The sequence below is a fragment of the Prinia subflava genome, chromosome 2 (assembly GCF_021018805.1).
Source record: "Prinia subflava isolate CZ2003 ecotype Zambia chromosome 2, Cam_Psub_1.2, whole genome shotgun sequence".
Lineage (NCBI taxonomy): Eukaryota > Metazoa > Chordata > Aves > Passeriformes > Cisticolidae > Prinia > Prinia subflava.
In genome coordinates, this window is record NC_086248.1 from 14,085,127 (window position 1) to 14,112,946 (window position 27,820).

The window sequence follows — 27,820 nt, forward strand, 5'->3', positions numbered from 1 at the left end:
GTGAGGTTACTCAGGGCTTTATCCAGTTGTGTCTTGGAAACTTCCAAGGATGAAGACTACACAACATTTCTAGACAATCTGATCCACACCTTTATTGTTCTCATGTTGGAGAAAGAATTTCCTTTTGCCCTTTTTTTCCCCTTTCAGGTTACAGTTTTATTCCTTTCAAATGTTGTTGTGAGCCGCCTTGTGGGGGCACAATGACTCCCACCGTGTCGCAGTCAGCCACCGGTGATCAGCGCAGATAGAGACAGGACGGGTTCTTGTTCCAAAATCCGAGTATACGTTTATTACCAGAATAAAGTGTAATGTAACCCAAATACAGCCCAGGGCCAAGAACAAGAACAAGGGCAGAGTAGCAGTTTTACATGGTGGATGAAGGGCAGAGTGTAGGGTTGGGATCCAATAGCGAGAGGAGCAAGGACAAAGGGGTGGGCTGAAGGAAGGTAACTAATACGGATAACTGAGGTGAGGACATTGCAGTATAACCTTAACCAATGATAACTAAAGAGAGGGAGAACATTCTAGGTTGATACCTTATTCGTAACTTTGGGGTGGAGTGCTTTTTCTTGGGTTTACAGGGCTAGGTCCCACATCTCCGCCTCTTGGGGCGGGGGCAATCCACAAAATGTCACATTTGAAAAAGCTATGGCAGAACAGAAAAGCAGCATACAAGAGTGACTAGAGATTTGAAATAACTTCCACACAAAACAGATGACATAGGTTAGGAGTCTTCAAATTGGAAAATTGGCAACAAAGCTGATAACTATCAATTGAGATATTTAGTTAAGAATAATATGGAAAATGTGCACTGAAAAGAAATTCTTCCAGTTGCCCATAACACAGGAATTACAGAACACCAAATGACACCATTAGAGAACATATTTGAAATAAAATCACTTCATTTTTTCTAACAAGTTAAAATTATAGAACTCACTGCTGTAGAATGTTAAAACTGATCATTTTTGCTTTCTTGTAATTATATAAATTGTCATTTACAATTAATCATTGCTATTATTTATTAGAATTTGCCTTGTGATCAGAACCAACTCAAGGTGAGGAAAAGAAGGCTGAGAGGAAAACAAAGGACGAGAGAAAACAGCCTCAAGTGGCACCAGAGAAGGTTTAGATTGGATATTAGGGGAAAAGTCTTTACCAAAAGGGTTGTCAGGCTTTGGAACAGGCTGCCCAGGAAGTGGTTAAGTTGCCATTCCTGGAGGTGTTCAGAAGGTGTGCCAATGTGGCACAATGGGACATGGTTTAGTGGTGGACTTGGCAGTGCTGGGTTAATGGTTGGACTGGATGATCTTAGAGATCTTTTCCAAACTAAATGAATCCCTGATTCTAAAGTTCCTCAGTATTGTAGGCAAAAATGCATTTTGCCATTCCTCAATGGTAAAACAATGAGTAATGGTAAAACAATGGTATTACCATTCAGTGGTAGTAACTACCTTCCATTTTGCTTGTGGTGGAAATGTGAGAGGAAGGGAAGAATAAGAGAGGCAGAAAAGTCTGCTTTGCTTTAATCTTCTGGGGCTGGAGGTGATCTCATCTTGCTGGAGGCTTGGGACCTGTTCACAAGGGGTGTTACTCCCTGATGGTAAGACATAGAAACACTGGAGCTGGACTAGCAGAGCATGGAGGAATGCAGATGCCTCGAAAATGGAAACAAGTACCTGAGTTTTTCCAGTGGTTTCTGTTTTTCCAGAATCTGCCCACAGCTTTCCTCCCAGTGGCAGGTAACCCACTTTACCACAATCTCTATCTCCTACAACTTTCCTCAGTACAAACAGGTGCCCCAACATTTCTCATCCATTTCAAATTCTCACGGCTATTAGAGAGTGAGAAACTGGAGCAAAGGATGGAAGTGGCCAATGTACTTGTGTGTTAACCTTGAATGATGTTTATGCATCCTGACAATCCCACTATAATGAAAGTGCTAAATCATAAATCTCAGTGCACACAGAACAGCAAGCTACTCTAATTTCAAGTAAGTACCATATAACACATTTTCACATTATAAGATAAAATTAAATATCTTTTTTTAATAACAAAACACAAAACAAAACACGCAAACAAACAAACAGAAAACTCCACACTAACTTCAAGGATACCTTTAAACTCAGGATATAAAACCAACCACCCTATGAGGACATACTTCAAGTTTTCCACACATTTTAAGCTGTCAAACACATCAGGGAATTTTGCACCTCCTCTGGCACAGAAAAGATGCAAACAGAAAATATAATAATGACCTTTTGCAACAGGAATCTTCTTCTCTTGGTAAGTTCAACATGGATGAACATTTCATCATGGATGAAAACTTCCAGCAGACTCTGTAGAGACCTTTGCCTAGAAACCCTCAGGCTTTGTCAGACAATGGCAGATGGCTTATTGCCAAATTTCCAAACCTTCCTAGGAATACAATACCCACTGAACCTTTTCAGTAAGACACCAGTGTTCATATACAGCAAACACTTGCTATTTACACAATCCTAATGTCACCTTAAGGGTCCTTTTTCCATCTATATAATTTCTTTTCTGAAATACAGGTAGAAGAAGCAGGAGCTTCAGTTGATATCATGAACTAAATCCTATATCTCCAATATGATACCACATCCATGACTTTTAAGTGTCATTCAAGAGATAAGAAAAACGAATGCTGGTTAGCACTTTGCTGTTCCAAGTTGATTAACCGACTCAATCTTCCTCATACCCAATCAACGAAGTGAAGAAATAGGAGATCTGCCTTCTAAGATTAAAGGATGACTACTTGCCATGTATACAGGAAGAATTTATTTTCAGGCAGATTAAGCTGAGCACATCAAGAAAGATTCTATTATTGCTAGAAACAATTTAATTCATTATACTTTACAGCATAAAACTGACAGCTCTATGCCTAATGGTTATGCAGTTGTGAGGACCTTAGGGAGGCCTGAAAGCTCCTACAGACTGACATACTAATATACAAAAATATGGGTAACTCTATAGTCCCATGTAGTTCAAATAGACATTTATAGCTATTGCTGTCTTTCATGATTTTGTACTTTTGCAGGAGTGTATTTCCTCTAACTCATCTTTTCAGCAATACATGTGCACCTAATATAAGATCCAGTTACAAGATTATTGTCAGGAAAGATTGCATTTGCTACAGAATTGTAGTTTTAGAGAAGGCAGCCTTAGCTTCAACTGCAGAATGCTTCAACCACTATGTGAATAACAAAAAAGAAATCATACAAGGATATCAGGGTACCTTTTAATGGGTATATTTCCAATTTCAGGATCACATATATAGGCTAATAATTATTAATAGTATATTAGTGCAGCAAAAGAAAAAAGAATGGGAAAATAATGTGATCAAAACAAATTTTGACTATTATAATGGCAATATAAAAAACACCAAAAATATCCCATACTGCATGAAATACAAACCTTTCATCATTTCAGTGCTGCATGAAGTTCACCAGTAAAAACTTTTACAAAGCAGTCAAAATTTCAGCTGCTCCAAATTAAAGGAAAACCTACATGCCTAAGTAGTGCAGGGTAAAACATTAAATTACACAAGTAATTTATGAAGCATTTTTGAGGAACTTATGTTTTGACTTTTACACACAGTCATTTAAAACTGTTATCCCCTATTCTGACAGGTTTTGATGGTAAAAGATCAGATTTAGGAAATGAATTATTGCCCCCTGGTGGCACATAAAGAATCAATGTAATGACAAAGAAACTGATTTCAGATAAATAAGCAAATGTTTTATTTTAAGAATCATGCTTTGTACAATTAAAGGAGGTGTTAAAAGAATGCACAGTCATTTTAATATTATTAAGACAACAGTAAATGGGGTATAATTTACATTTTCCTCCACAGGATGGTTCTAATAAAGAATGTGTGATGTTTAATTATCAGCTTTGTAAAATGTAAATAATAACATAAAACTCTTTATCAGCAGAACGCCATAGCAAAAACTCCTGATAGTCAAGTGAGTTACTTCAAAATCTAATTTTCATTTAAAAGAATAATAATTGGTTTTAATTTTCATATTAATATAGAAAACTCTTCCTGAATCTGAATGTGTGGGGCACTTCTTTGCTCCATGAGACACGTCAGCAGGCAAGGACAGAGAAGCACGGGAACAGTAGGATTTGATCTTATGACTGGCTAAACAATAGCACAGTTAAATGCTGATGCAATGTTTTCCACATGGGTTAATACAGGAATTCATGTATCCTAATATTCAAATTATGAGTTGTTAGTCTCCTCCTAATATCTGACCAGCCTACAGCCACCAATTCCTGTTCAGTGACTTTAATACTGCTTGGCACATTCCTTACATCACCTTAAACTAAAATAGCCCTAAACATCTACACCAAACCATATTGCTGTTCTAGGGGGAAAAACCTTCTTTATCACAGTGGGTTTATACAATCTGTAATTGCAATGATAAAATACATCTTCCAGAATACAAAAAGGAGGGAGAAATAGTCATTCCTCGTGGAACTATGTACATCACCACAGAGGAGATAGCAATTAGGTTATGTTGCACACACAAAAATGATCGTTTTTACATTTTAGTGTAATTATGTGTCCCTTCCATGACAGGAAGACCTGCACCTGCAGCAGTCTAACCTCACCTTGCAATACTGTCAACCAGCATTTGCATAATGTCTTTAAATGCACAACTCCAAATCTCCTGTAACACAGACGTCTTGCCTTTGAGGAGCTGTAATATATTTTTCCCTCTTTTATTCTTGTTGATTCATTAGACCACGAGAACAACTCACCTTAGTTTTACACTTGTCTACAAGGTGAATTATTACCATGCAAGTAAACTTGATTGAAAATTGCTTAGTATGAAGAAAACTGCATCCTCTGTCAAGGCATCTGATGTATCATTGGTGATACCATAGGCTACTCCAAAGGAATGGCTAACTGGAAGGGCTATGAAACACATAGTAAATGAAAATTAATTCAGTATTTTTTAAAGAGAAGAGTGTTAGTTGACATGCTTTGTCTGACCACATTCGAATATGAACAAAGTTCTTCATGGCTTTGAATTCCTCATACCAGACTGACAGTTTTACACATCTGATAAAATCAGGAAAGTGACTGGATGTTTCACCTGAAGTGTGGGTGGGAGAAGCAAAATAGTTCATAATTCCTTAAGCAAAAGAACTCCGTGACAGACTTACCTGCTGTAGAAGAGACTTAATTGCCATAAAGAGCAATCCAGCAACAGATGGGCTAACAAGGAGCTGCATTTTAAAGAAATGTTTTTGTCTGACAAACAGAAGATATCTATGCAATTGGAAATTTTGAGACTACTGCTGAGGCTGGCAAATGAGTATCTGTAGAACGTTATCAGAAGCATGGAAGAAAGGGCAGGAGCAATGGAGCTGGGACTTGGGAAAGGATGATGTTGCAAAGTAAATGGACAGGATTACTTTGGACATGCTACATTTGATGGTTCCTGTCTGGCCCGAGGAGTATACCTTGCTCTTCACTCACAAACCTCTTGTAATTAACTTATTCCTGACGTGGGCATTCTATCCCCTGTGAGTGACACACACAGCTCTGAGTGCCTTGTACTAGCAAGTAATGACAAACCCAGGTAATTTGGCAAGGAATCAATACTAATTACTCTCACACCTACTTGCATGGCAATGCTCAGACAGAATGCTCTCTCCTTGCTCATGCTGTCACCTGAAGGAAAGATAAATCTCCCTCCTCGCAGTAACCAGTGAGGACTCTCTTCTTCGTGAGGGGAAGCCGTGTGAGGAGAGCCTGAGGAGACTGAGGGGAGACCTCACTGTTCAGCCTGGAGGAGACTGCAGCTACAACTTCTTTGTGAGGGGCACAGGTTGAGCAGACGCTTCTCTTTGGGGACCGGGAACATGACCGGAGGAAACAGCCTGAAGTTGTGTGAGGGCAGGTTTAGGCTGGGTACTAGAACATGGTTCTTCACCCAGAGGATGGTTGGGCACTGAACAGGCTCCCGAAGGAAGTGATCACACCAGCAGCCTAACCTCAAGAAGCATTTGGCTGACATTCTTGGGCACATGATGTGACTCTTGAGGCGTCCTGTGCAGAGCCAGGAGCTGGACTCGACGATCCATGTGGGTCCCTTCCAATTTAGCGTATTCTGTGATTCCTCCCCGTAACCCACGCTGGCCGCTGCAGTGCTCAGTGCGCTCCCGCTGTCGCAAAGGCGAGGACGAGGACTGCGACGGGAGCAGACGGCCTCCTCCCCCGGTGTGACAGGCTCCTGGGGGCAGAGGAGAGCGGCTCCTTCGGCGCATTCCCGCCGGCGGGCGGCGGGGCGGGGCCCGGCGCGGGGCGGGAGAAGCCGGGAGAAGCCCGGGCGGGCGGGAAGGCGCCGCGGGGGCCGATGGGTAACCGCGGGAGAAGCAGCGGCGCCGCGCGCGCCCCGGCGGCGGAGGGGAGGGCGCGTGCGCGGGCCCCGCTCGTTCCCGCCCCGGCCGCCGCCTCAGCGGCGCGCGGGAACGGCGGCCATGATGGGCAGCGGCGAGGGCGGGAGCGGCCCCGCGGCGCCCCGCGCCCGGCGGCGGCTCGGAGCCTCGGCGTGAGGGCGTCCGTGCGCCCCCGCTCCTCCGGCGCCGCGCCTCGGAGCGGGCCGGGGCAAGGAGGGGGGCCGGGCGGATATGGCCGGGCCCGACAGGTGGGAGCGCCTGAGGCCGCTGCAGCCGGACACGCTGCGTGTGAGTGAGGTACATGGCGGGCGGCGCGGGGCGGCGCTGCCGGTGGCTGCGGAGAGGGCGGGACGGCGCTGCAGCTGCGCCTGCCGCGGGGCTGGTGAGGAGGCGCCGAAAGCCCGTCCTACGGCTCTGGGCGGGAACGGTGCGGCGGGCCGGGCAGCGTGGTACCCGAAAGGAGCCTTGGGGTGCTTCCCTCCCTCGTGGCGTTGGGGCAGCATTCCTGGGAAAGGTGATAGGGTGCAAAGGGATGGTTTTTCTTGCCTGTGTTACTTATAGCCTCTCAATCGCGCTAAATATGTTGTAGGTAAGTATGAGAAAAGGGGACTATAATGTGTTTTCTTCTCTTAACATCTGTGAACATCTTACCTGCAGCTGTTACCATGATCTTTAGCAATGCTATGACGTAGTTAGCAAAAAAGCTTGTTTTGTAAAACTTTTTAATAAAAGGTTACATTTTTTAGTTAACCCTGATGATGCATGCTTTTAATTTTGTGAAACTTCTTTAAATATATATTTTTTTAATTAATCTTGTCAGTTGGGCAAAAGGTTATTTGGTAGTATTTTCTTAAAACCGTGAAAGAGTTCATGTAAGTTTTTAGGTGGGTAATTGAAGTGATGATTGTAAGAAGCAAATGGTGTTTGGCACAGCTTTTTTATGTAGATATTTAGATGAGTTTTCCATCGATGATACTTTCCTGAATTAGCTTCTTATAAACATGGAGGTCGAAGATGTGGTGGTCATTAACAGCCCTGCCTGTGAGAGCCATGGAATAGTGGTGTGAATCCCATCTAGGGCGGGTTGCAGGCAGCAGATGAGTGGGATCCTTAGACAAGAGGCCATGAAGTGCCCAACCCTTGGGATGACAAAGGGCAGGAAGGTGGTGGCACTGACAAGGTGAGTGGACACTGAGGGACACAGCAGAAGCCATGAACTGCCAACCCTTTGGAGAACGAAAGGGCACAGAGATGGTGGCACTGCCAAGGTGTGAAGAGAGACACATGGGGAGGCACATGGGGAGAGCAGAGGACTCCGGGGGAAAAGCAAGATTTCCCTGGGTAGATTACGAGGATATAAAACTTTGGGGTTTCTTTGTTGTGCATCCCTCTTTGGAGATACCACCTTGGGCTGTTTCTGTATTGCTGCACTGTGAATAAATTGCTTTATGGAGAGATACCTGAGATTCTGCAGTGGGAAACCTGGGGTTGTACCAGTGAGGAAACATGGCCTGATGGTATGAGTGTGGTGTGTAGTAGTCAGGTGGGCCTTCCAGTAGCTCACTGAGGCTGTCCATTGTGAAGGGACTTTGGTCCCAGCAGTGACAGCCTCTGTCACGGGGAGTGTGACTGCCAGAGAGGTTCATGAATGATCAGACTGGGAAGTTCTCTTGACAGTGGGATATTCAAGACCCTGAGCCTACTATTGAGGAAGGCTAGTAGCAAAATACAGAGCCCAGATTCCAGCTTACTCAGCTTTCAAGACTCCAGCTTATTCTGCCAAGGGGTAGTTGAGAGTTTTAGGAAGGCAGCTTTGGAAGCTGGAGTAGCTGAAGAGATGGAGATCAGTAAGGAGACCCTTTCATCATGACCCTCATGGCAAAAGGAACATATAGAGGACAGACTAAAGAACAAGGATAAGAAGTGCCTGGACATGCAGATATGATGCTTGCAAAGTTGTAGTGTTGAAACTAGCAAGGAGTGTCAAAGGTCACAATATTAAAGACATTTCCCTCTGTGACCATTGGAGAGCCACTCCCGTCAGTCACTCTCACACCAGCTGAGCTGGGACCGAGGCCCCTTTCAGCTGCACCCCACACAGAGTCAGACAAGGTCCCCTTGCCAGATGGACCCCAAGTTCCCATGGCAGAGTCTCAGACATTTGGATCCTTAAAATAGCTTAGTCTTGGTACAGCAGCTGAAGCAGGGACCCCAAACAAAGGAAACCTTGGGCTTGTGTACCCTCTATTGGGTTTTTATGGTCAGGTTTTGGTAGCAGCTGGGGGGCTGCAGCGTGGCTTCTGTGACAAGCTGCCAGAAGTTTCCCCCATGTCCTGTAGGGCTAATGCCAGGCAGCTCCAGGGTAGATAGATGTGTCACTAATTTAATCAGAGGTAGTAGTAGGACCTCTGTGATAACATTTAATAGGGAAACAAAAGTTATTATACAGTTGTAATTGCAGCCAGAGAAGAGTGGAGTGAGAATATGTGAGAGGAAGAACTCTGCAGACACCAAGGTGAGTGGAGAAAGAGGAGGAGGAGGAGGAGGAGGTGCTCCTGGTGCCAGAGCAGAGACTCCCTGCAGTCTGTCGAGCAGTCTGTGGTGCAGAACATGGTGGAGCAGCTGCAGCCCATGGAGGACTGTGGGGACGCAGAGATCCACCTACAGCCCATGGAGCAGACCCAGGCTGGAGCAGGTGGATGCCTGAGAGGAGGCTGTGAGCTTGTGGGAAGCCCTTGCTGAAGCAGGCTCCTAGCAGGGACCTGTGGACCCTTGGAGAGTGGAGCCCATGCTGGAGCAGGTTTTCTGGTAGGACCTGTGACCCTTGACCCACGCTGGAGCAGGCTGTGCCTGAAGTTCTGCACCCTGAGGAAGAGTGGTGCACGTTGAAGCAGTTGGTGAACTATTGCTGTAGGATGGACTCGTACTGGAGAAGTTCCTGGGCGGCTGTCTTCTGTGGGAGGGAACCCCACACTGATGTAGAGGAAGAACTCTCCTCCCTGAACAGCAGCAAGAATATTTGATGAACTGATGTAATCCCCATTCCCATCTCCCTGCACTGCTGGTTTGGAGGATGTAGAGCTTGGGAAGGCTGGAGGGGTGCAGGGAAGGTGTTTTCTTAAGATGTATTTTATTTCTCATTATTCTTCTCTGATTTTATTGGTAATAAATTTAATTAATATTCCCAAGTTGAGTCTGTTTTGCCCATGACAATATTCAGGGAGTGATCTCTTCTGGTCCTTAGCTCAGCTCACAAACTTCTTGTTACATCTCTCCCCTGACCACTTGTGGAGGGGAGTGATAGAGCAGCTTTGGTGGGTGCCTGGCAGGGCCTGTCCTGTTGATAGATGGATGTTGATGTGAGGATGTGAGGTTGATGTGGGCTGGAGGAGGGGGTCATCTAACACCTCATAAACCCAGGAAGTTGAAAATCAAGTGTTAAAGCTGTGCCTTTACCCTGCAGTGCTACAGACTGGAGGACCACCCTGCTGGAAGGACCTTGGGGTCCTCATGGACAGTGGGCTAAATGTGCACCTGCACTGCCCTGACATTGAGGCATAGGAGGCTGTCTTAGCAGAACAGTAAATTGAGGGCAGTGATTCTTTTTCCTTACTTGGCATGTATTAGATTGCTCTTGGAATGCTGTTGCTGATTTAGGCCCACTAGTACAAGAAGGCTGTTAATAAACTCTTGAGAGAACTTGTTAAGCCACAGCAGCCCTTCAGTAAAATCATAGCATATTCTGAGTTGGAAAGTACCCATGAGGATCATCAAGTCCAACTTCTGTCCCAGCACAGGACAATGTCAGGAGTCACACCATGTTCCAGAGAGCATTGTCCAAGAGCTTCTTGAACTCTGTCAGGCTGGTGCTGTGACCACTGCCTTGGGGAGCCTGTTCCAGTGCCCAGCCACCCTCTAGGAGAAGCATTTTCCGAATATCTAACCCAAACTTCCCCTGACAAGTTTCATTCCACACATGCAAGCAAGTTAAGAACTTTAAAAGGTGGCCAGATATTTCACAGTTTTACAGGATGAGTGACTGAAAGGAAATGGCCATGAATTGCAATAAAAGAAGCAAGAGAGGTTGCAGCTTGCCTGACCGAGTTCAGTGCTGTTTCCTATTTTTGAAAACAGAGTTGTGCTGGGATTAAGGGCTGAAAATTCTGGCAGGAAGTGAAGAGCATGTATTCCTTCTATCTAGTGACACTTCTTCACAGTAATAGCTGTTAAATTGTCAGAACTGTGATGGCTGTAACATCTTAAGTAATTTGAGTATTTCTTATGAAGAAGCTCCCCCTGTAGATGTATTTTTTTGACATACTATTTTTGATAGTTTTATGACAGTTGTTTTTTTCCCTTTTTATTTCCTCAGGCACCAATGATGAACCTGGATGTGTACAAGGACACACAGCTTGTGAGAAGTAAGTTGCTATGTGTCATGTGTGAAAATTAATCTTGCAATATGTCATGTTTTTCTGCAATGTAACTACATGCTGTAGACAAATGTATAATTCTATTTAATATCAGCAGAGTGGGAAAAATGCTGAACGCTAACAGAAATAACAGATGTGAAGCAGTACATTCTTTGTAGTTTTTCCTCTTCAGATCTATTGCAAGCATACCTTCCCATTGCTATACAGAAAACAATGCACAGGAAAAGTGAGTCAGAGAAAACTGCAACAACATACTGGCAAATGTTGGGTTTCAACTGGTGTTAATAAATGTGGAAATGAACTTGAGTGAAATTCTGAGTGTTGGGGCTTTTTATGTTTATTTTCTTACCAGGTTAGTTGTTTCACACATTTCACAGTGACACTGTCCAGAACTGAGTTGTTGAACCTGTCGCTTTGTGCTGAGGAGTGCACAAGCTGCAGCCATGGAATGGGTGTGATAGGTTATGAGTAAAAGTGGATGTCTCATTCATCTTGGGAAGAATACTGATGGCTGAAGTAGAATTTTGTCCAGGGTACTTGGTTTACACACACACCTTTTCTTGAAGCATTAGACTGGAATATTGCTCAAGGACACAGATTGATCACATGAAATACCTGCTTTGCTTTATGGGAGAAAAAACAAGTAACAGCAGAATTTGACAATCTTTTATTGACTGGCATCAAATGAGTGTGTGCATAGCATGACTATTCTGTGCCTCAAAAGTAGGTGCTTTTTTGTGCTTTTTGCTTACATAAATAACATTCACCAGTTATTGATCAGTGACTTCTGCTGTTTCTGCAGATATGTTGGTGATGGATACACGTAGCACAGGGGAGCTGTAGATCTTTTTTGCATTAGTAAATCAAACCCTGGAATGACCAGTTCTCTTGCCCTGAGACCAAATAGTGCAAACAGAGTTTGTCTACATAGTAAGTTCTTCAGTTGCAGGACAGATTGGTCATGTCCAGCTTGAAGCAGTCCTGAAGCCAAGCTGACTCCTGAACAGTGTCTAATGGTTACATGGGAGATCTGGACCAAAAAGGTGTGAAAAAATATTCTAGCGGTGTCATGGAGCAGATAGAACTGTTGTTTTTTAAGGAATACTTCATGCTTACATAGCAGCTTACCCTGAATATTTTACCAAAACTTTACAGGAGCTATGAATGGCAAAAGGCCTCGATTTGATGCATCCTTGGTGCTTTTGACACGAAGATTTATGGCTCTTCTCAAAAAAGCTCCAGACGGTGTCCTTGATTTAAATGAAGTAGCAACAACACTTGGAGTACGAAAACGAAGAGTGTATGACATCACCAATGTGTTGGATGGAATCCACTTGATCCAAAAAAGATCTAAGAATCTTATCCAGTGGATGTGAGTTGGCTTTGAAACTTCTAGTTTCTGTAACATTAAATCCCAACAGTGTTGAGTAATGTTTATAACTTTTTGAGTATCTTTAAGCATATTAAATTACTTCTCATGGATAATATTTTACTTTCAGTTTCCTTATGCTGTGTGAATTACCTAGTGTGTTAACAAGTATCAAGTGCAGAAGTACATGGAAGCATATTTCAGCAGAATAAAGGAGTTCCTTACTGTTTTCTGTTAGTATACTTGATGTTTAATAAACAGGCGTTTATTTATACAAACGTGCTGGACAACTTTCGTATTCTTCTAGAGGTAACAATCTTGACCAAGTTGTTGGAAAAGCACCACAACAGCAAAACCTTAGAGATGAACTTTCTGACTTATCAGCCATGGAAGAAGCTCTGGATGAATTGATCAAGAATTGTGCTCATCAGATATTTGAACTAATAGATGACAAAGAAAATGCAAAATATCCTTTCAGCTCTTGCATTATTTTAACACGTGGTTTTGGTTGGACATACTCGCATATCTGTGAGTAAGAAGGGTAGACTGATACCACAGGTATGCAGTACTGCTTGATAATGTGTTTTATAATAGCAAACTTCTTGATTGTTTCGTATTTGAGAATGCCAGTCGTGTGCCTTGCTTTGCAGTATCATGGACAGGCTAGCCTGTCCTCAGGGGAGTGCTGTTCGTGTGACCTTTCCGCTGCAGAAGAGTGAAGTGGGGCAGTAGTGTCAGTACCCTGACACCACCCTGTTAGTGCCCTGTCACAGGGTACTGACACTGTTCTCTCCGTTTGAGTGGTCTCAGGGGCAGGTCTTGACCTAGCAGTGAGCTCAGGCTGCTTAGCAGGGTGACAAAGAGGACTCAGAATGGAGTCCCAATGTCCTGTCACCAAGGAGATAAAATGGTATGTTGGTTGTGTCCTAATACTCTTCTCTCTTGAAAGAGATTGCCATGCAGTTCTGACTTTCAGAAGGGTTTTAACAATAGAAAAGAGACTTATTTTAATACATGGCATAAAGATTGAATTTTGGCTTTCGGTTACAGTAAAATATTATTTAGCTCCCTTGTTTGGCAGGATGTTAAGGTGTGTGCACAAATGTGCTTATTTTCTTTACACCTGACTGGTTAAGAAAATAGTTTTATAGTGTCTCAGGAAATTATTTTCATTCTATTAAAAATAGAATGTAGTTTCTTAAGAACAGTATTCCCCCTGCTTTGTAGACCTATGACATCTATGAAAACTGTTTGGGTTTTTATATACCATTGAGTATATTTTTAAAAGGTTTTTTTTCCTTCCTGGAAATACAGAAAAGTATTTTTCTACCATTAGCTGATAGTTCATTTTCCAAAGCTAATATTAACCTCTGCTGAATTATTGACCAACTTTCTGAAGTTGGTATTCTGCCTCAACATACCTTGACATGGCACTCTTTGCTTCTGCCCATTAGCAGATTACTGTACAGATTCCTTGACCAATGTATACACTAGCTTATGTGACATACCAAGATATCCGAAGCATTCAGGCATTTCAGGAACAGATTGTGATCGCAATCAAAGCTCCAGAGGAAACCAAATTGGAAATACCAGTTCCTAAAGACGTAAGTTTTATACATTTCTCCTAAAGGAACAAAAGTTCTCACATTTGATTTTCTGCAGCAGCAGTCAGTGATTGACTTCCAGTTTCTTTGTCATGCAGATAGTGGTAGTTGATTGTTCTTGTGTTCCACTAAACAGCGCTGCAGGGATAATAGAAACTAAATTCTTACAAACTTACTTGCTGTATTTTCCTTTTTGCCTAAATTATTAACCCATAAATGTATCTGAGCTTTAGTTACCTGGTTTTGCGAGGTACAGTATGGTTAGAAAAAGAAACCATTTTGTCCCTCTGGTTGATCATATCTAGAGAGATTTTTCATGGAGTGGGGCTGTGCCTCACCCCACGAGGCTGCGTCCTCATCTCACAGAGGAGACAGACCTTTGCCCCCTGCACCCAGCCTGTGCTGGGAACCCACTGTTGGGAGATTTGCCCTCTAAGAGGGCAAGTCCTGGAAGGCAGCCTAAGATAACAAACAGAACTTGCATTTGATTTTCTTTTTTTTTGCATGAGCATTTTTGATAATCTTCCCAACTGCATAGTCATCGAAGTTGCCTTGTTGTGGGGACAGAAAGGTGGGGATATCTTAGGAAAAGGAGATGAACCAAAAGATCACCGGTAATATCCCTGGTTAAAGGAGCTGTCTCTCATCCAGTGGAGATGAAAAAGATACAATTCCAAATGCCTCCTGAAGCAATAAAAAGGCAGAATTTTAAAAGTGCATTAGAACAGAATATTTCCTCCATTGTGCATTAAGATTTATTTGCTCTGTGTCTTGCAGTCTGATGTCTGCTGAAGGAAAGCAGTAGAAGCAATAGGGATTAGTTGCTTTACCATGTAATTAAAGCTATCTACTCAAGTTTGTTGTCTGATTTATGGGACTGTTTTGTCAAGTTTTTACATAACATAGAGTAAGTCTTGATCATATATCTGAAGATCAGTAGAAAGACCAAACAAATACTTAAGTGCACATTCATCAAAAATGAAAGCTTGTTAGCTTAATTCTGCATAATAAATGTATGTAATCATCATGATTTATGTGGAAGTAGTAACACAATTTTAAATATTTACATCATTTCTGTATTTGTTCTGTTCTTAATCTATTGTCTTTAAAATATGTGCAAAAATAGATAAAGAATATGTAGGATTTGTTCTTTGGATTATATGCAAGTTGCTGTTTTACAGGATCACATAGAAGTACATGTGAAGAGCACAAAAGGACCCATTAATGTGTATCTGTGTGAGGTGGAAAAAGAGAAGCCAGGAGCCAAAACTTGTGAAGATATGGATACTGTCACTAGTGAAAATGAAACTGAGATATCATTTTATCCTGATGAAGGTAACGTCCTCCTTTTACATTTTTACCCACACGCAGGTTTTTTAAGGTTGTTGTATCATTCTGATGAAGTTGTAAGCTGTACTGTTGAACAAGGCTGATTTTCACAGTTTGTGGGCCAGGATGTGTGGGAGTATGGGAAGTGCCTGGCAGAGGAGTCTGTGCTGTTGTGTTACCTCACAGCAGCAGGAGCTCAGAGTCGGGCACGTGCTCGCAGAGCAAGGCGCTCTTGTTCCCTGGCCTTTGCCTTCCTTCGCTCTTTGCTGGTTTCCTGTTGGAGCTGCTCTCCACGGATGGAGCAGCCTCTGCCAGCTCTCAGCTGCTGCACTGCAGAGTCCTGCTCAGCTGAGATTGCTGCCATGAGAGTTATGATGCTGTTTTAAAGGCTACTCTACTGCTGCTCATTCCTGCCCTGAGGGAGGGCAGAGAGAAGAGGGGACGTACTATTTTAATCTCCTAAAACAAGATTGGATTAAATAGAGACTCTGAAGAACCCTAGTGCTGCAGGATGTTGTGGCCTCAAAACAAATGTGGCAGGAATTGCAGTGGCTCAGAACACAAAGAGAGAAATTATTTTTAGAAGTGCTGCTTTGTAGGTGAAGGGAAGAGTTGACTTTTTCATCCTAGGCATTTTTTTACTTCATTTTGCTTGTGAAATAACTCAGAATTGTATTTTCTACAATTAATTGTATTCCTTTTTACTTTCCTTTTAAAGTAAGATCTCCGATGGAAGAGAAAAAACCATTTGAGATGCCAGATTAATTACAACACAAAAATCTAATACAGGATGTAAATATCGATGTGATAGGGCTTTTCCAAAGCTGCTTGGATCTGCAAACTTGGTAACCAGAAATGTTCCAAAGTGTTGTTAGACACCAGCAGTGGATTGGTTCAGTGCTTTCACAGGATTGCGTGTCTTCCCAGGTCAAAAGACAACAGTTTCTGGAGTTGCCATTTGGCAGTTTTGTTTTCTTAATCGCATGTGACCTACAGAACTTAGGGGAAACAGTATTTTTACCTTATCATTTCAATGGACAGAAAACATAGATAATCAATTACTTCCAAAAAGGAAGGTTGGAGAACTGTGTCTGGAACGGTCCACAATCTGTGTGAGAATGTACAAAATGAAGAAATGCACTTTCCAGTTCTGAGGCTGCACTACAAAGCAGGATTGTCAAACGCAAGTATAACAAAGAACTGGTGTATTGGAAGCCTTTGCTATAAAGGACAAGGTGAAATATCCTGAGAGTTATGCCTTATGGGATGTAGGTGCTGTTTGCATCCAGCTCTACTTGAACTATGGTATCAACACTGAAGTGAAACAGTTGGGCTTTGTGTACATACTTGTATCATTTCTAGGTAGTTACTGATGTACATTTATTGAGATGGTTTGCATTTCTGCCTTTGTACAGCAAAGCAATAAAATAAGCTTACAAAAATATGAAATAGTCTAATGAAACATGTGGGGTTACCTTTGCTGCAATTCACTGAGTAACCACAAATATTTTAAATCGTGAAGTTTTAAAATCTGTTTTACATGGTGATGTCAGATATAACACTTAGATCTGGATTTTGTGATGCACAGTACTGTAGCAATTTTCAGAAGAATGATCGATAACTACTTCAGTTGGTCCCTTTCAGTTTCTGGAGTTTATGCAGAGCAGAGCTTTAGCCAAATATCATGACATCTTTATGGCTCAACTTGCAAAAATACCTTAAATACTTTAGGACTATGTCTGTAATACAAAGCTATGGAATTTGGATTCTGGATTTTTTAATCTGGATTCTGGGAGTGAACAGTCACTGAACAAATGCTGTCCCTTGGGCTCACCTCATCCCAGTATCAAACTGTACACCAGAGGTTTCTGTAGGGGTGTGGTGGGTTGGCAGGTTTGGTTTTAAATGGGAAGTGCAAGTCCTTGTTTTCCTGATCTCATAGTATTGACAACTATAAATCTTCTCACAAGTGAGAGCATCAAAGCTAATTAACCCTTGAGTGTTCTACACAATTCTACAGACAGAAGCATTCTTCTATTTTAGACAGAAGCAGTTAAATTAAATGCCCTGTGTTCTACAATACAAATAAGGTGGCACAGGTGACACTGATGAGTGTAAATACACCTAAATAGAGATTGAGAGTTAATTCAGTTTTCCACAAGGTTCCCTAATTCTGCAAAATATTAGTACGCAATGTGAATTGTGGAAAAAATGCCAAGTGCAAACTTGTCTCAGAAAGCAATCTTGAATTTTTATGTATGTCCTACCAACTCCTGGCTGCAAATACAGAACTTCAGTATAGGATACTATTTTTCTGCCTATGAAATTCAAACTACAAGCTGAGCTGTGATAAATAAAAGCAAAGTGAGAGCACAATTAATACATAGAACATGGTACAAATGAGGAAGGTGCCCCTCCCGTGACGCTGGGGGTGAGGGTTAAAAGTAAGAAAGCTTTTTGTTTTTTGCAGAGGAAGGATGTTCTGTTCCTTCAGTGACTGGTATCTTCTCAGATATCAATCTCTCTATTTGATGTTTTACATGGCTGGTCTGTTTTGGTGGGTGGGGAGGTCTTTGCCAAAGAGAAGCATTGATTCTCCCTACACTAGTTCAACAGCACAGGACAATGTTTGCCATAAAACCTGTAAAAATTTCCAACACTAATTCTGAATGCTTCATGTTGGGGTGGGTTTTTGTTCCATGATCATAAAATCCTAGAATGGTTAGGCTTGGAATGGACCTTAAAGATCACATAGTTCCAAACCCCCTGCTTTGGGCAGGGATTCCTTCCCCTGCATCACAGAATTATTTAAGTTGGGAAGACCTCCCAGACCATCAACTCCAGCCTTTGACCAAACACCACTGCACCAGCTAGACCACAGCACTGGGTGTCAGATGCAATCATTCCCTGAACTCCTCCAGGGATGGTGACTGCCACCTCCCTGGGCAGCCTGCTCCAGTGCTTCACAGTTCTTTCAGTGAAGAAATTCTTCCTTGTCCAGCCTGAATCTCCCCTGGTGCAGCTCGAGGCCGTTTCCTCTCATCCTGGTTGCTTAAAGCCCTATCCAACCTGGCCTTCCAGAGAGGATAAGGCATCCACAGCTTTTCCTGGCATCCTGTTCCCGTGCCTCTCCAGCCTCATAATAAAGAATTTCTTCCTGATATTTAATCTAAACCTATGCTCTAACTCAGCCATTACCTACCTTATCTATAGAGTAAGGAAGTATATTTTTACAAAATAGCCATCTTAAAAAAGTGTAGAAGTCTGTCTTCAACAGTGGAACAATTCATTTAAATGAAACATCAAGATTTTTCATTTTCAACAAATCTGTAGTGATTGTTTTTCCTCACTCATTTGTACAGGTTTTCTAGCAGTATAATTACTTTTTTAGCAACACAATTGTCACAGTGAAATGGAAGAAGCTGTAATATAACAATTACACTATTATTATTTTATTAAATGCGTCTGTTGTTTTAATAGTGCACCTTCAGTGGAATGAATGGACTTGACAATGAAACCACTGCTTTTACTATTTGGTTATGTACGGTATTACCCATTGGTGATGCTGGAAAACAATGCACTGTATAAGCTCAGTGCACTAACTAGCTGAAAAGATACAACTTGGACTTGAAAAACTCCTGAGCGATGCTGAACTTACACACAAGTTACAAGCTCACTTGTAAATGTGACAGGACCTTACTCTGGATTTGTATAATAATGCTTGATATTTTTCTGAGAGATTATTATTTTTGTTGAGTCCGTATCTGTTCGTGTTCAGTACATTTGTATGTGTAAGAAGCTCTCTTGGCTATTTGAGGGCTCTAATAAATTAAAAATTTCTAATACTCTTTTTGTCTTCCCTTCAATAAGAATTGCTTAAGCATCTGAATACATTAATCAGCAGCAGCAATAGCCAGGATCCATAATTAGGAAATGCCTGGTTATGCTGATTCTTACTGGGAAAAGCGCTGCAGGTTGCCAGTTCAGCCCTTATTTGGTGTGGGAAGTCACAGTTTTCAGATGTGAACTACAGTTTTAAATAATGATTTTTAAAGAAGAGAGAAGATTCCTGCAAATTATTGTCTGTTGGAAAGCATTTGAGAGCCAGCAATTTTCTTTATTTTGAATGATGTTTTTGGTGTGTGTGAAGAGCCTCATTTATCAGCATAACACTGATTTCAAAAGTCACTTTAGCTTGTCAGTGGCAGAGTTCACCTGCTGGCCAGGCCCTGAGGTGCTCCCCGTGTGCTGGGGCTGGCTGCAAGCTCTGAACCCTTGTGTTCAGTGGTGCTGGTGCATGGGCTGGCCCTGCACCCTGCTGGGACCACAGGAACTGCTGCAGGGTTTATCCCAAACACAAATCTGCTGGTTTGGGTTCCACTTCTGATCCGCCTCGGTAACTTGTGAGAAGTGCATTGAGGCTAAACTCATATGAACTACACTTGGTTGTGTAGGTTATATAAATCTAGAGGAGGCTTCTCACTGTTTGTAGATGTTTACTGAAGGATACTTGTTGGTCAAAAAGCACTATCTGTGTTTCAGAGGAAATTTAGTGATGTTTGCAGAGGAAGGGCAGCCTGGTTCTGTCCATGAATGGCATCCCTGGTTCCTTCCTTCCCTGCCACCCCCTGGAGGTGACAGTGAGGGCCTGGAGCTGGCCTCTCCAGACACCCACCATGTGAATATGGGCTCACAGAAGCGTCTCACCGTGTGGTCCATGAATGAGGTGGCGTTTGCAATTGCCTTTGGATTAAGGGATGGGGTTACAGAAGATGATCCTAGAAGCTGTAACAGCAAATTCAAAGGTCCAAGCTCAGTACATCGCAACTCTTTTTTTATTGACTTCTATTAGGCCACTGTGGGAGTATGTGTCCCCCATCCTGGCCACACTGATCTCAAAAATGCTCATTAGGCCTTAGCCTTGACAAACAGCAGCTGGCTGAGCTCCTCTTGAGCTTGTCAAAACCACTCTCTTCTCCCAGAAACCTTTGCTGTCTACCAAGCCCCTGTGTTTTAATGAACAGCCTTGGAAGCTTATTTATGTTGCCTGAATAATAACCTAAGTGGAATAATATTTTTGTTATCAAACTTTCAAAGAAAGTTACTGACCTGAATTGCGGCCAGGATGGAAAATGACTGTGACTAAAGCCAACTCTGTTGTGGCCCTATAAGCACCAGTCCTAAGTGAAACCCTTTGAGCTCTCCTGGAGCGCAGTGGATAACATTTGTGTGCACAAACTGTGATCTTGACATTAAAAGTGTTAAATTCCAAATGTGAAAATAAAAGTTCAAAGTGCAGTAAAAACATTTCAGAATTCATTTGGATAACAAAGTCTTAAAGGGGATTCTACTAAATATTGCAAGTGGTAAAATTTTGGTGTGGCATCTGGAATGAGGGGAGGCATTAATGCCATTTTGAAAAGAACAAAAGTTCATTATCTCTCATGTTATTGGTAAGATTCACCCTTGCAAATGATGAGATTGTCTTCTGCCAGTCGCATTGCTAAGTTGTGCTCTGCCTCTGCTCTTGCTCTGGAGTATCCAGGAAATAAATTGGATGTAGAATGAATGAACCAACAAATGAATGAATTCACTCCTATTTTCCTGGGATGAGAATCATGAACCTTCAGACCATTTCTTCCTGACCGTACTGCAGCTACTTGAGTTTTGTGAGCAACAGCAGACACTCTGCTGCTAGCTGGGCATTCAAGGATCAAATCAAGCTTCCCAGAAGTTAGTTGTGATCTTTTCACAATCCCTAAAACACCTACAAAACCAGGACAATATCCACTCAGTGCCTCCATCCTCTACACTAAAGAAAGCTGCACAGAATTCAGTCAGGAGCTGAGAACTGTGATTTACTTGATAATGCAACTCCCCACAGATCATTAAAGAACCTTTTTTACCAAGCAATGTTCTCACCATCAATGCCAGTAATACTTTGTGTAATAAATAATTTCTCACAAAAAAATCTCCCTGGTTTGTAAACAGCTTCAACCTTCACTGCCCAGCATCATGTGCAAGCCTTCAGGCTGACAAGAAGCTATTGAAAGATATTATTTCTGTATTTATTCAGCTGAAGAGAAAACAAATACATTTGAAATCATGCAGTATTATCCTATGCTGGGAGAATATTAATGAGGAAAATATAGAGATATACGATTAATTCTTCCTGTGATTAGAGGTTAAAATAAAGCAAAGTGAAAGCAAAATACTGTGAAAACATTAGCATTGCCTTTCTTTTGAGATAAAAAAGACTTAATTGCAGATTCATCTTAAAGAACTGAACAAAGGGATAAAAACAAATTGCTAAAATTGACACATTGACTGTCAGTCTCCATGCAGAGATCAGTAGTTTTGAGTTGTGTGGAAAGTATCAAAAACATTGACAACCCTGAGCCACTGAGCAGCACAAGAGGCAAATGTGGATTAATGTGTATTTATTGATTAATTATGTGTTTCCCCAGTCTGAAATACTCTAGACTGTATTAAAAGTTTACTGCAGGTTAAGCACAGAAATCTTACTTCTTTCCAAAAGGATTTAAATTTGTGACATTAGGTGATGATTAGACTCTTTAAAACAAGTATCTCCCAATCAAGACATACTTTATTCCCAGTCTGTAAAATACCCTTCCTTTATACATGGAGAAAGCATAAACTGCTTGTAAAGAAGGGGTTGGAAGGTTGTCCAGATATTGTCTGTATTCTGTGTATGTGTCTCTGAGGATCAGTTGCCTGGAAATGAAAACAAGACAACAGCAATTGTTTACATAGATGTCGCCTAAAAACCTCTCAGGCATTTATGCTCTCTCTGCTGACTTTATGCCAATTGTCCATCTCTCAAATTGACACATGGAGCTATTTTTAGGGTGTAAGGAGGGAAGTCTGCAAAACAGCCTTTATGATTTGGAGGGAAAATGATACAGAGCTAAAGGGAAAAAATCTCCCTAATGCAACTTAAAAACTTTTTTACCACCTTTGAAATCAAAACCTGATCAGGATGGTGGTGTATGTTCATTTGATTGCTTCCAATCAGTTTAACAAAATCAGTGTTCAACTAGAAATATTCATTCAGCCATGTGCTTTATCGACAGCAAATGGTGGCTTTGAAATGGACCTGAGTTCAGCTTGAAGTATAATTTACTTAATTGTAGTATATTTTTACTTAATTGAAGTATAATTTACTTAATTGTTGCACTTTGATATTTTTGTATAGGTAATTCTTACTTAAAAGTAATAATGGATTCATAATGGTAATAGTGGTAGTACAGGTGAATTACTGAGATACAGAGCTACCATTATCAGAAGGATGAGAGCTGTAGGTTCTGTTTCCATACAGAGAAAATCCCAGTGTGGGCTGTCCTTTAAAGACAGTTTTACTTACTTATAAATCCATATTCCTTTCAACACTACATCCTGCTGCTGTCAGGCCGCTTGCTGCCTCTGGAACAAATCATTCCTCTGCTGTGCCATTTGCAAAAAGGGGGGCCTGTCTTGATCTCCCTTGCAGACTCTGCTCAGTTCTGCTCTGCAGTGACTCCTGAGTGTGCAGCTTCCCCAGGATGCCTGTCCAGCACCAGGAAGGGCAATCCCAGACTTGCTGTGCTCCATGAAGTAATCACAGTGGGTGCCCTGGGACAGCATCCTTTCTGAAGACAGTGCTGGAGACCTCTCCACTGTCTTTAAAGGTGCTATCCCAGGGCTCACATTTTTACTGCACGTCCTTTAACAAATTAAAAAGCAAAATAAATGCAATGTTCCAAACACATAAACATAATTAGCATCTTATTGACATTATCAGTTGAGAAGCCTAAGTGTACAGATGTACAAAGAAGTGTTCCTTATGTTTATTTTACATATACTTTGGGGTTTGTTTTTTTTGCCCTTTGGTATTCTATTGGTCTTGTATTAAAGAGAGAAGAAGATCTGAAACATTTAATTAATCTTCAAGTATAATTTGCCTTTTTTTCAATGATGACAAAATTGTTCTCTCTCTAGGTTAAATAAACTGACATTTTAAAAAACTTACAGACAGGATTAACCCTTCCTTCATATCACCTCCCAGTACCTGTGTTTTACAGTGGCCAGTGAAATGGGTTCAGCCTTCCAGTATCAAGGCTTGTGAGGAGCAAACACTCTAGACGTCCTGAACTGGTGCAGAGTTTCCAGGGAAACTTTGGTGAAATAGAAAAAGGGCGAAATTCTCTTCCATTTCTTCTTATCTGTGTGTGTCAGACAGCTCCTCAGCCCCACAGGGGACGCAGCTCCACAGAGGAGCACATCTGCCCCTGGTGAGCGCAGGGATGCCAGAACTGCTACCGGCGTCCTAGAGGCTGTGGGGCCACTAGAGGGATGTCTGCAACCATCCTTCCACAGCTCCTGGAGCACCGAACCACCAGCTCACATTCCTGACCAGCTGCAAATCACACACGGCACCCAACAGTCTTGAGAAATGCTGCAACAATGCATCAGAGCTGCTTGCCGTGGAGAGTATTTGGACACTACCAGTTGGAAAGATGAGGTGCAATGCTGGAATGCTACAAGGTCCAGGAGAGCTGACCAGAAATGATACAGTCATGGATTCATAGAATGGTTTAGGTTACAAAGGACCTTGATGATAATCAGGTTCCAATCCCCCTTGTTCTGAATGAATAATTTTAACACTATTTAAAACTACATCTAGTTATATCCTTTTATTCCTTCATTTCTTTCCAATAATTTAGCTTATATATAGTGGAATGGCATAATCTATTTAAACTATCAACAAGTTAGCACTAGGCTCACTGCAAAAAGTGGGGTTTTTTTATTAATTTAAATTAGTTGACTAGAAAGTCATGAAAATGCAATAGAGTTCCCTCTCCTACAGGGATCAACTGTTGAAACTGATAGGATGAAAGGGGCTGAAAAACAAAGGAAAATATGAGGAAGAAGTAAGCATTAGGTGTAAGTGCTATAAAACAGCTTGTGCACTCCACAACAGCATAAGTAAGGAGCCCTAATTTACTACCCTGGCTGGGTAGATGGGTCAGACTATTAGATTTAATTACAATTACTAATTTAGAAAAAGTTTTAATTTATGTGGAAAAGAAGCATAATGGATTTTAAAAGAGGTAATAGTTAGAGTTGGATTATTTATACATTTCTTTTAATAGGAAACCCGAAAAATGTGGTTTCAGTCATGTCAAAACTATTTGCTTCAAATTTGCTGAATAGTTTTGGCTGGAAAAAAACAAAGGGGATAAACTGTGTTGAAGGAAAGTCCCCAGTTACCCAACAGCTCAATGATCAGAGAATTTACTTGGATAGCAGAGACCCATTAACAGAGGCTCTGTTGAGGTGGACTATGCTCAGTCCTTCCTGTGACCACTTTGATTTTGTCCCAGTTGTGAGGGATGGGGACACACCTCCCAAAGGAGCAGGCTGGTTCCCAGAGTAGGAAATTGTGATTCTCATGCTCCCCCTCGCTGACCCAACAAACTTGATGCCTTTGTGCAGGTCAGCAGCTTCAATGTGAGGAAGAATTTCCCCTTTATCCTGCTTCATGGATACCGAGTCCATGGACAGCTTTCTAAGAAGTAGAATTCTGCTTCAAGTTCCCTTGGACAAAAGTAGGATTTCCTCATCCTAAGTATATCCTATATCCTATGACATTCTTTCAAGCACCCAAAACAAATATTCTACATCGGATTAAAACTTAACATTTAATGGTTCACACAAAGGAATAACCTTCAGGTTGTTTTCTTTCAGCAAGGAAAAGCAGCCAGTTTGGTTATATCCAAACTTTGCTGATTTTTATTACATTCACTGCAGTTCTTGAACAAAAATGCAACTTCCACCAAGTCTTTAACTGATCATGAAATAGTGTGATAATCTTCATCCAGACTACCCTATGCTTCTTACAAACCCTTATGTCTGCAGCCGCACAAGAGCTGAAAATGACATTGAGGGCTCCCAACTCCAAAAAAAACCCCTGAGTTATTCAAGCCACCTCACGTAAACCAGGCTGCTTTGTTCTTTATCTCTGCCAAATTCCCATTTTCAGTTCCTCTTCTCCAATCAGATGAATGGAACTATTTATGTCCCAGTGTTTTCACTTGATCTTGCCCTATCCTATCTCACTTGAGTATCTTTGTTAAATTTTACAATACCATTTATACTTTTTAATTCCACATTCTTATAAGCTAGTAAGCCTGAAGTACTTCTCCTCAGCTATTTCCAAGTGGTAAGTTCCCACATCACATCAGAATTTCTTACTAGTGCCCAAGGGCACTCCCTCTATAGATTATACCATTTAATAATGTCCTGTTTCTATCACTCCCATCATTGAGCTGATCCAGATCTTCCAAGCAATCCCAAAAGCCTCAACTCTCTATTATGTTGTCTTCTGCAAACAGCCAGCATCAGCAGCACAGTCCTGGCTTTCATGCTGGTAAACAAAAAGGTTTCAATTTCAAAAAGTTAAACATGAGGGACCAGGACTGGTCCTTGTAGTTCCTACCAATCCAAATCTTCAAGGATTCAACTAATACCTACCTCCCTATTTCACCCCATAAGGCATTGTTATCCTACATAAAGTGAGTCCTTTTTAGTTTGGGAATAGTATAATACCCTTCAGAATGTTTTATTCTCCTACAAAGGATGTACATGAAAACATCCCTTAATAATTCCCACTAACTTCAGCTTTCTCACATCAAAATCTTCCAAGATTTCTTCCAATGTGGTTTCAATTACCTCTTCTAATACCTAATTTTTCTTATCCATGTGTTTCATTTTATTATTGTCCCCCATCACCAAAGACTGGGGCAAAACTAAGATCATCTCTATGCCACCCTCTTCACACAGTCATCCCATTTACTATTTGACAGTCAAGTCTAGAAATAACAGTAGTTAAACATACTGTCCATGTTGGACAAAGGACAGATAAAAAAGTTGTATTTTTCCAAGCAGTAACAGATCTTTCTTTCTTTCACTCTTTCTCTCCCTTTCCTTCCTTCCTTCCTTCCTTCCTTCCTTCCTTCCTTCCTTCCTTCCTTCCTTCCTTCCTTCCCTTCCCTTCCCTTCCCTTCCCTTCCCTTCCCTTCCCTTCCCTTCCCTTCCCTTCCCTTCCCTTCCCTTCCCTTCCCTTCCCTTCCCTTCCCTTCCCTTCCCTTCCCTTCCCTTCCCTTCCCTTCCCTTCCCTTCCCTTCCCTTCCCTTCCCTTCCCTTCCCTTCCCTTCCCTTCCCTTCCCTTCCCTTCCCTTCCCTTCCCTTCCCTTCCCTTCCCTTCCCTTCTTTCCCTTCCCTTCCTTCCCTTCCTTCCCTTTGTTCCCTCCTCCTTGACTCTGAAGCTGATTAAATACAAAATGATCGAAGACTCTAAACCCTTACAGCAAGGCCATGTCTTCACTCATGCACTCACAGATCTTACTCATATCCGACAGCCCCTGCGAGTTCCCTGAGAGCAGGCACAGCAGCTGAAGTTGTTTACACCCCAGTATCAGCTGGACTGGCTTGGTTTCCCCACAATTAACAGTAGCTAAGTCTTGATGAAAAGCAGATCACAGGAATGACAGTGCTAATGCAGACACACATAATGTGGGCATTCAGAGACGCACACAGGACCTCTGCACTAATCGTCTTTTTTTAGCTTGTTCTAATCCAAGTCATCTTCTACTGGCATTTCCCCCTAATTGCAGGGAGCATTCAGTGCCTGGGGTTCTACTGTCATTTTCCAAGCCAATTCCTGCATACATATGGCAAAAGGCCGGATCAAAAGAAGGATTGATTAGGTGCCTACAGTGGTTCTTACACCAAAATCCAAAATAATAATTCAAAAAATACTCAAAAGCTGTCTAACTGGGAAGGTCACTAAGTCTGCTACCTACCTCTCTGCCTCCATCCTGCTGAGTGTTCCCATCGAAAGGCTACCGAGCCTTTTCTTCCCAGCATCCTGTTTCTTATTAATGCAATTTTCTGTAAAACCACACACCAGCCTGTAAGATAGTGTCTGGGAACTTTATTTGGAGGTGTATTGTGCAACATGAATTGCCATAGGATGGAAAAGGAGAACACGTACATGTTCTAAAGAATTCTGCATCAGATCAGGATGAACATGCAGGTTCAGATTATATCTCATCTAGGAAAACATGGGGCTTTGGCCACATTTCTCTTAATTTCCATTCAGTATCCAGCTGGGCCCCCTTCCTAACATGTCTGATTCTCCTCAGGTTTTCTGTAAAGAGCCTATTTCCCCAGTTCTGGATTTTGTGTTCCATTTTGAGAAGCTAATGTTGTAATGTTAAATACAGAATAAACCATCAGAAATGCTTTTGTTCTTACAGGTATGTGTTCACTGGAAGAGATTGTTACAGGCATGCAAGTGACAGGTCCAAATCAATCTCTAGTCCCCTTGTCGTATTAAAAGGAGGCAGAGACAGCTTTTTGAAGCTCTGGCCAGCAGTTCCAAAGGACCAGCAGCGTTGTACTCCTGCATATTTCCAATATTTCAACCTTTACGATGTGTCATGTAAGGAAGTGCTGGAGATAATGCTCACAGCAGAAAGAAGAAGCCCTCCACTGCTCCAAGGTACTGTGAGGTATAAACAGCATAACAGCAAGGATTTCATAAATCACAGCAGTCTCTCAGACTGCTGTGACTTACACCTATGGGCCAC

The 27,820-nt window shown here is 41.9% G+C and overlaps 1 protein-coding gene and 1 long non-coding RNA gene across 6 annotated transcripts; one reads left to right on the plus strand and one right to left on the minus strand.

Annotated features, from left to right (window-relative positions):
• The first annotated feature begins 6,371 nt into the window (after nucleotides 1-6,371).
• E2F6 (E2F transcription factor 6) lies at nucleotides 6,372-16,616 on the plus strand. Of its 5 annotated transcripts, none has more exons than XM_063424769.1 (7): nucleotides 6,372-6,729; nucleotides 10,805-10,853; nucleotides 12,021-12,237; nucleotides 12,542-12,700; nucleotides 13,724-13,838; nucleotides 15,020-15,173; nucleotides 15,890-16,616. In XM_063424769.1, exons 1-7 carry the CDS (start codon nucleotides 6,664-6,666, stop codon nucleotides 15,949-15,951), a joined length of 822 nt encoding a protein of 273 aa, XP_063280839.1. In that variant the 5' UTR covers nucleotides 6,372-6,663; the 3' UTR covers nucleotides 15,952-16,616. The 5 variants fall into 5 exon arrangements, with proteins under 5 accessions (XP_063280839.1, XP_063280847.1, XP_063280848.1 ...); XM_063424777.1 differs by having other exon boundaries at nucleotides 6,372-6,720; XM_063424778.1 differs by having other exon boundaries at nucleotides 6,373-6,729; nucleotides 15,886-16,616.
• Nucleotides 16,617-17,088: 472 nt separating this feature from the next.
• Nucleotides 17,089-26,157, minus strand: LOC134565292 (uncharacterized). The gene is made up of 2 exons (XR_010083860.1): nucleotides 22,552-26,157; nucleotides 17,089-21,902 (listed from the first exon to the last, which is right to left on the minus strand). It is a non-coding gene; the product is annotated as an uncharacterized LOC134565292 (long non-coding RNA).
• Nucleotides 26,158-27,820: the final 1,663 nt, after the last annotated feature.

Excerpts from the sequence above, each read along its gene's own strand:
- E2F6 (XM_063424769.1), top strand. The coding sequence starts at position 6,664 with ATGGCCGGGCCCGACAGGTGGGAGCGCCTGAGGCCGCTGCAGCCGGAC. Across the intron at positions 10,854-12,020 it reads GGACACACAGCTTGTGAGAA|GAGCTATGAATGGCAAAAGG; the intron begins GTAAGTTGCTAT and ends AAAACTTTACAG. Across the intron at positions 13,839-15,019 it reads AAATACCAGTTCCTAAAGAC|GATCACATAGAAGTACATGT; the intron begins GTAAGTTTTATA and ends GCTGTTTTACAG.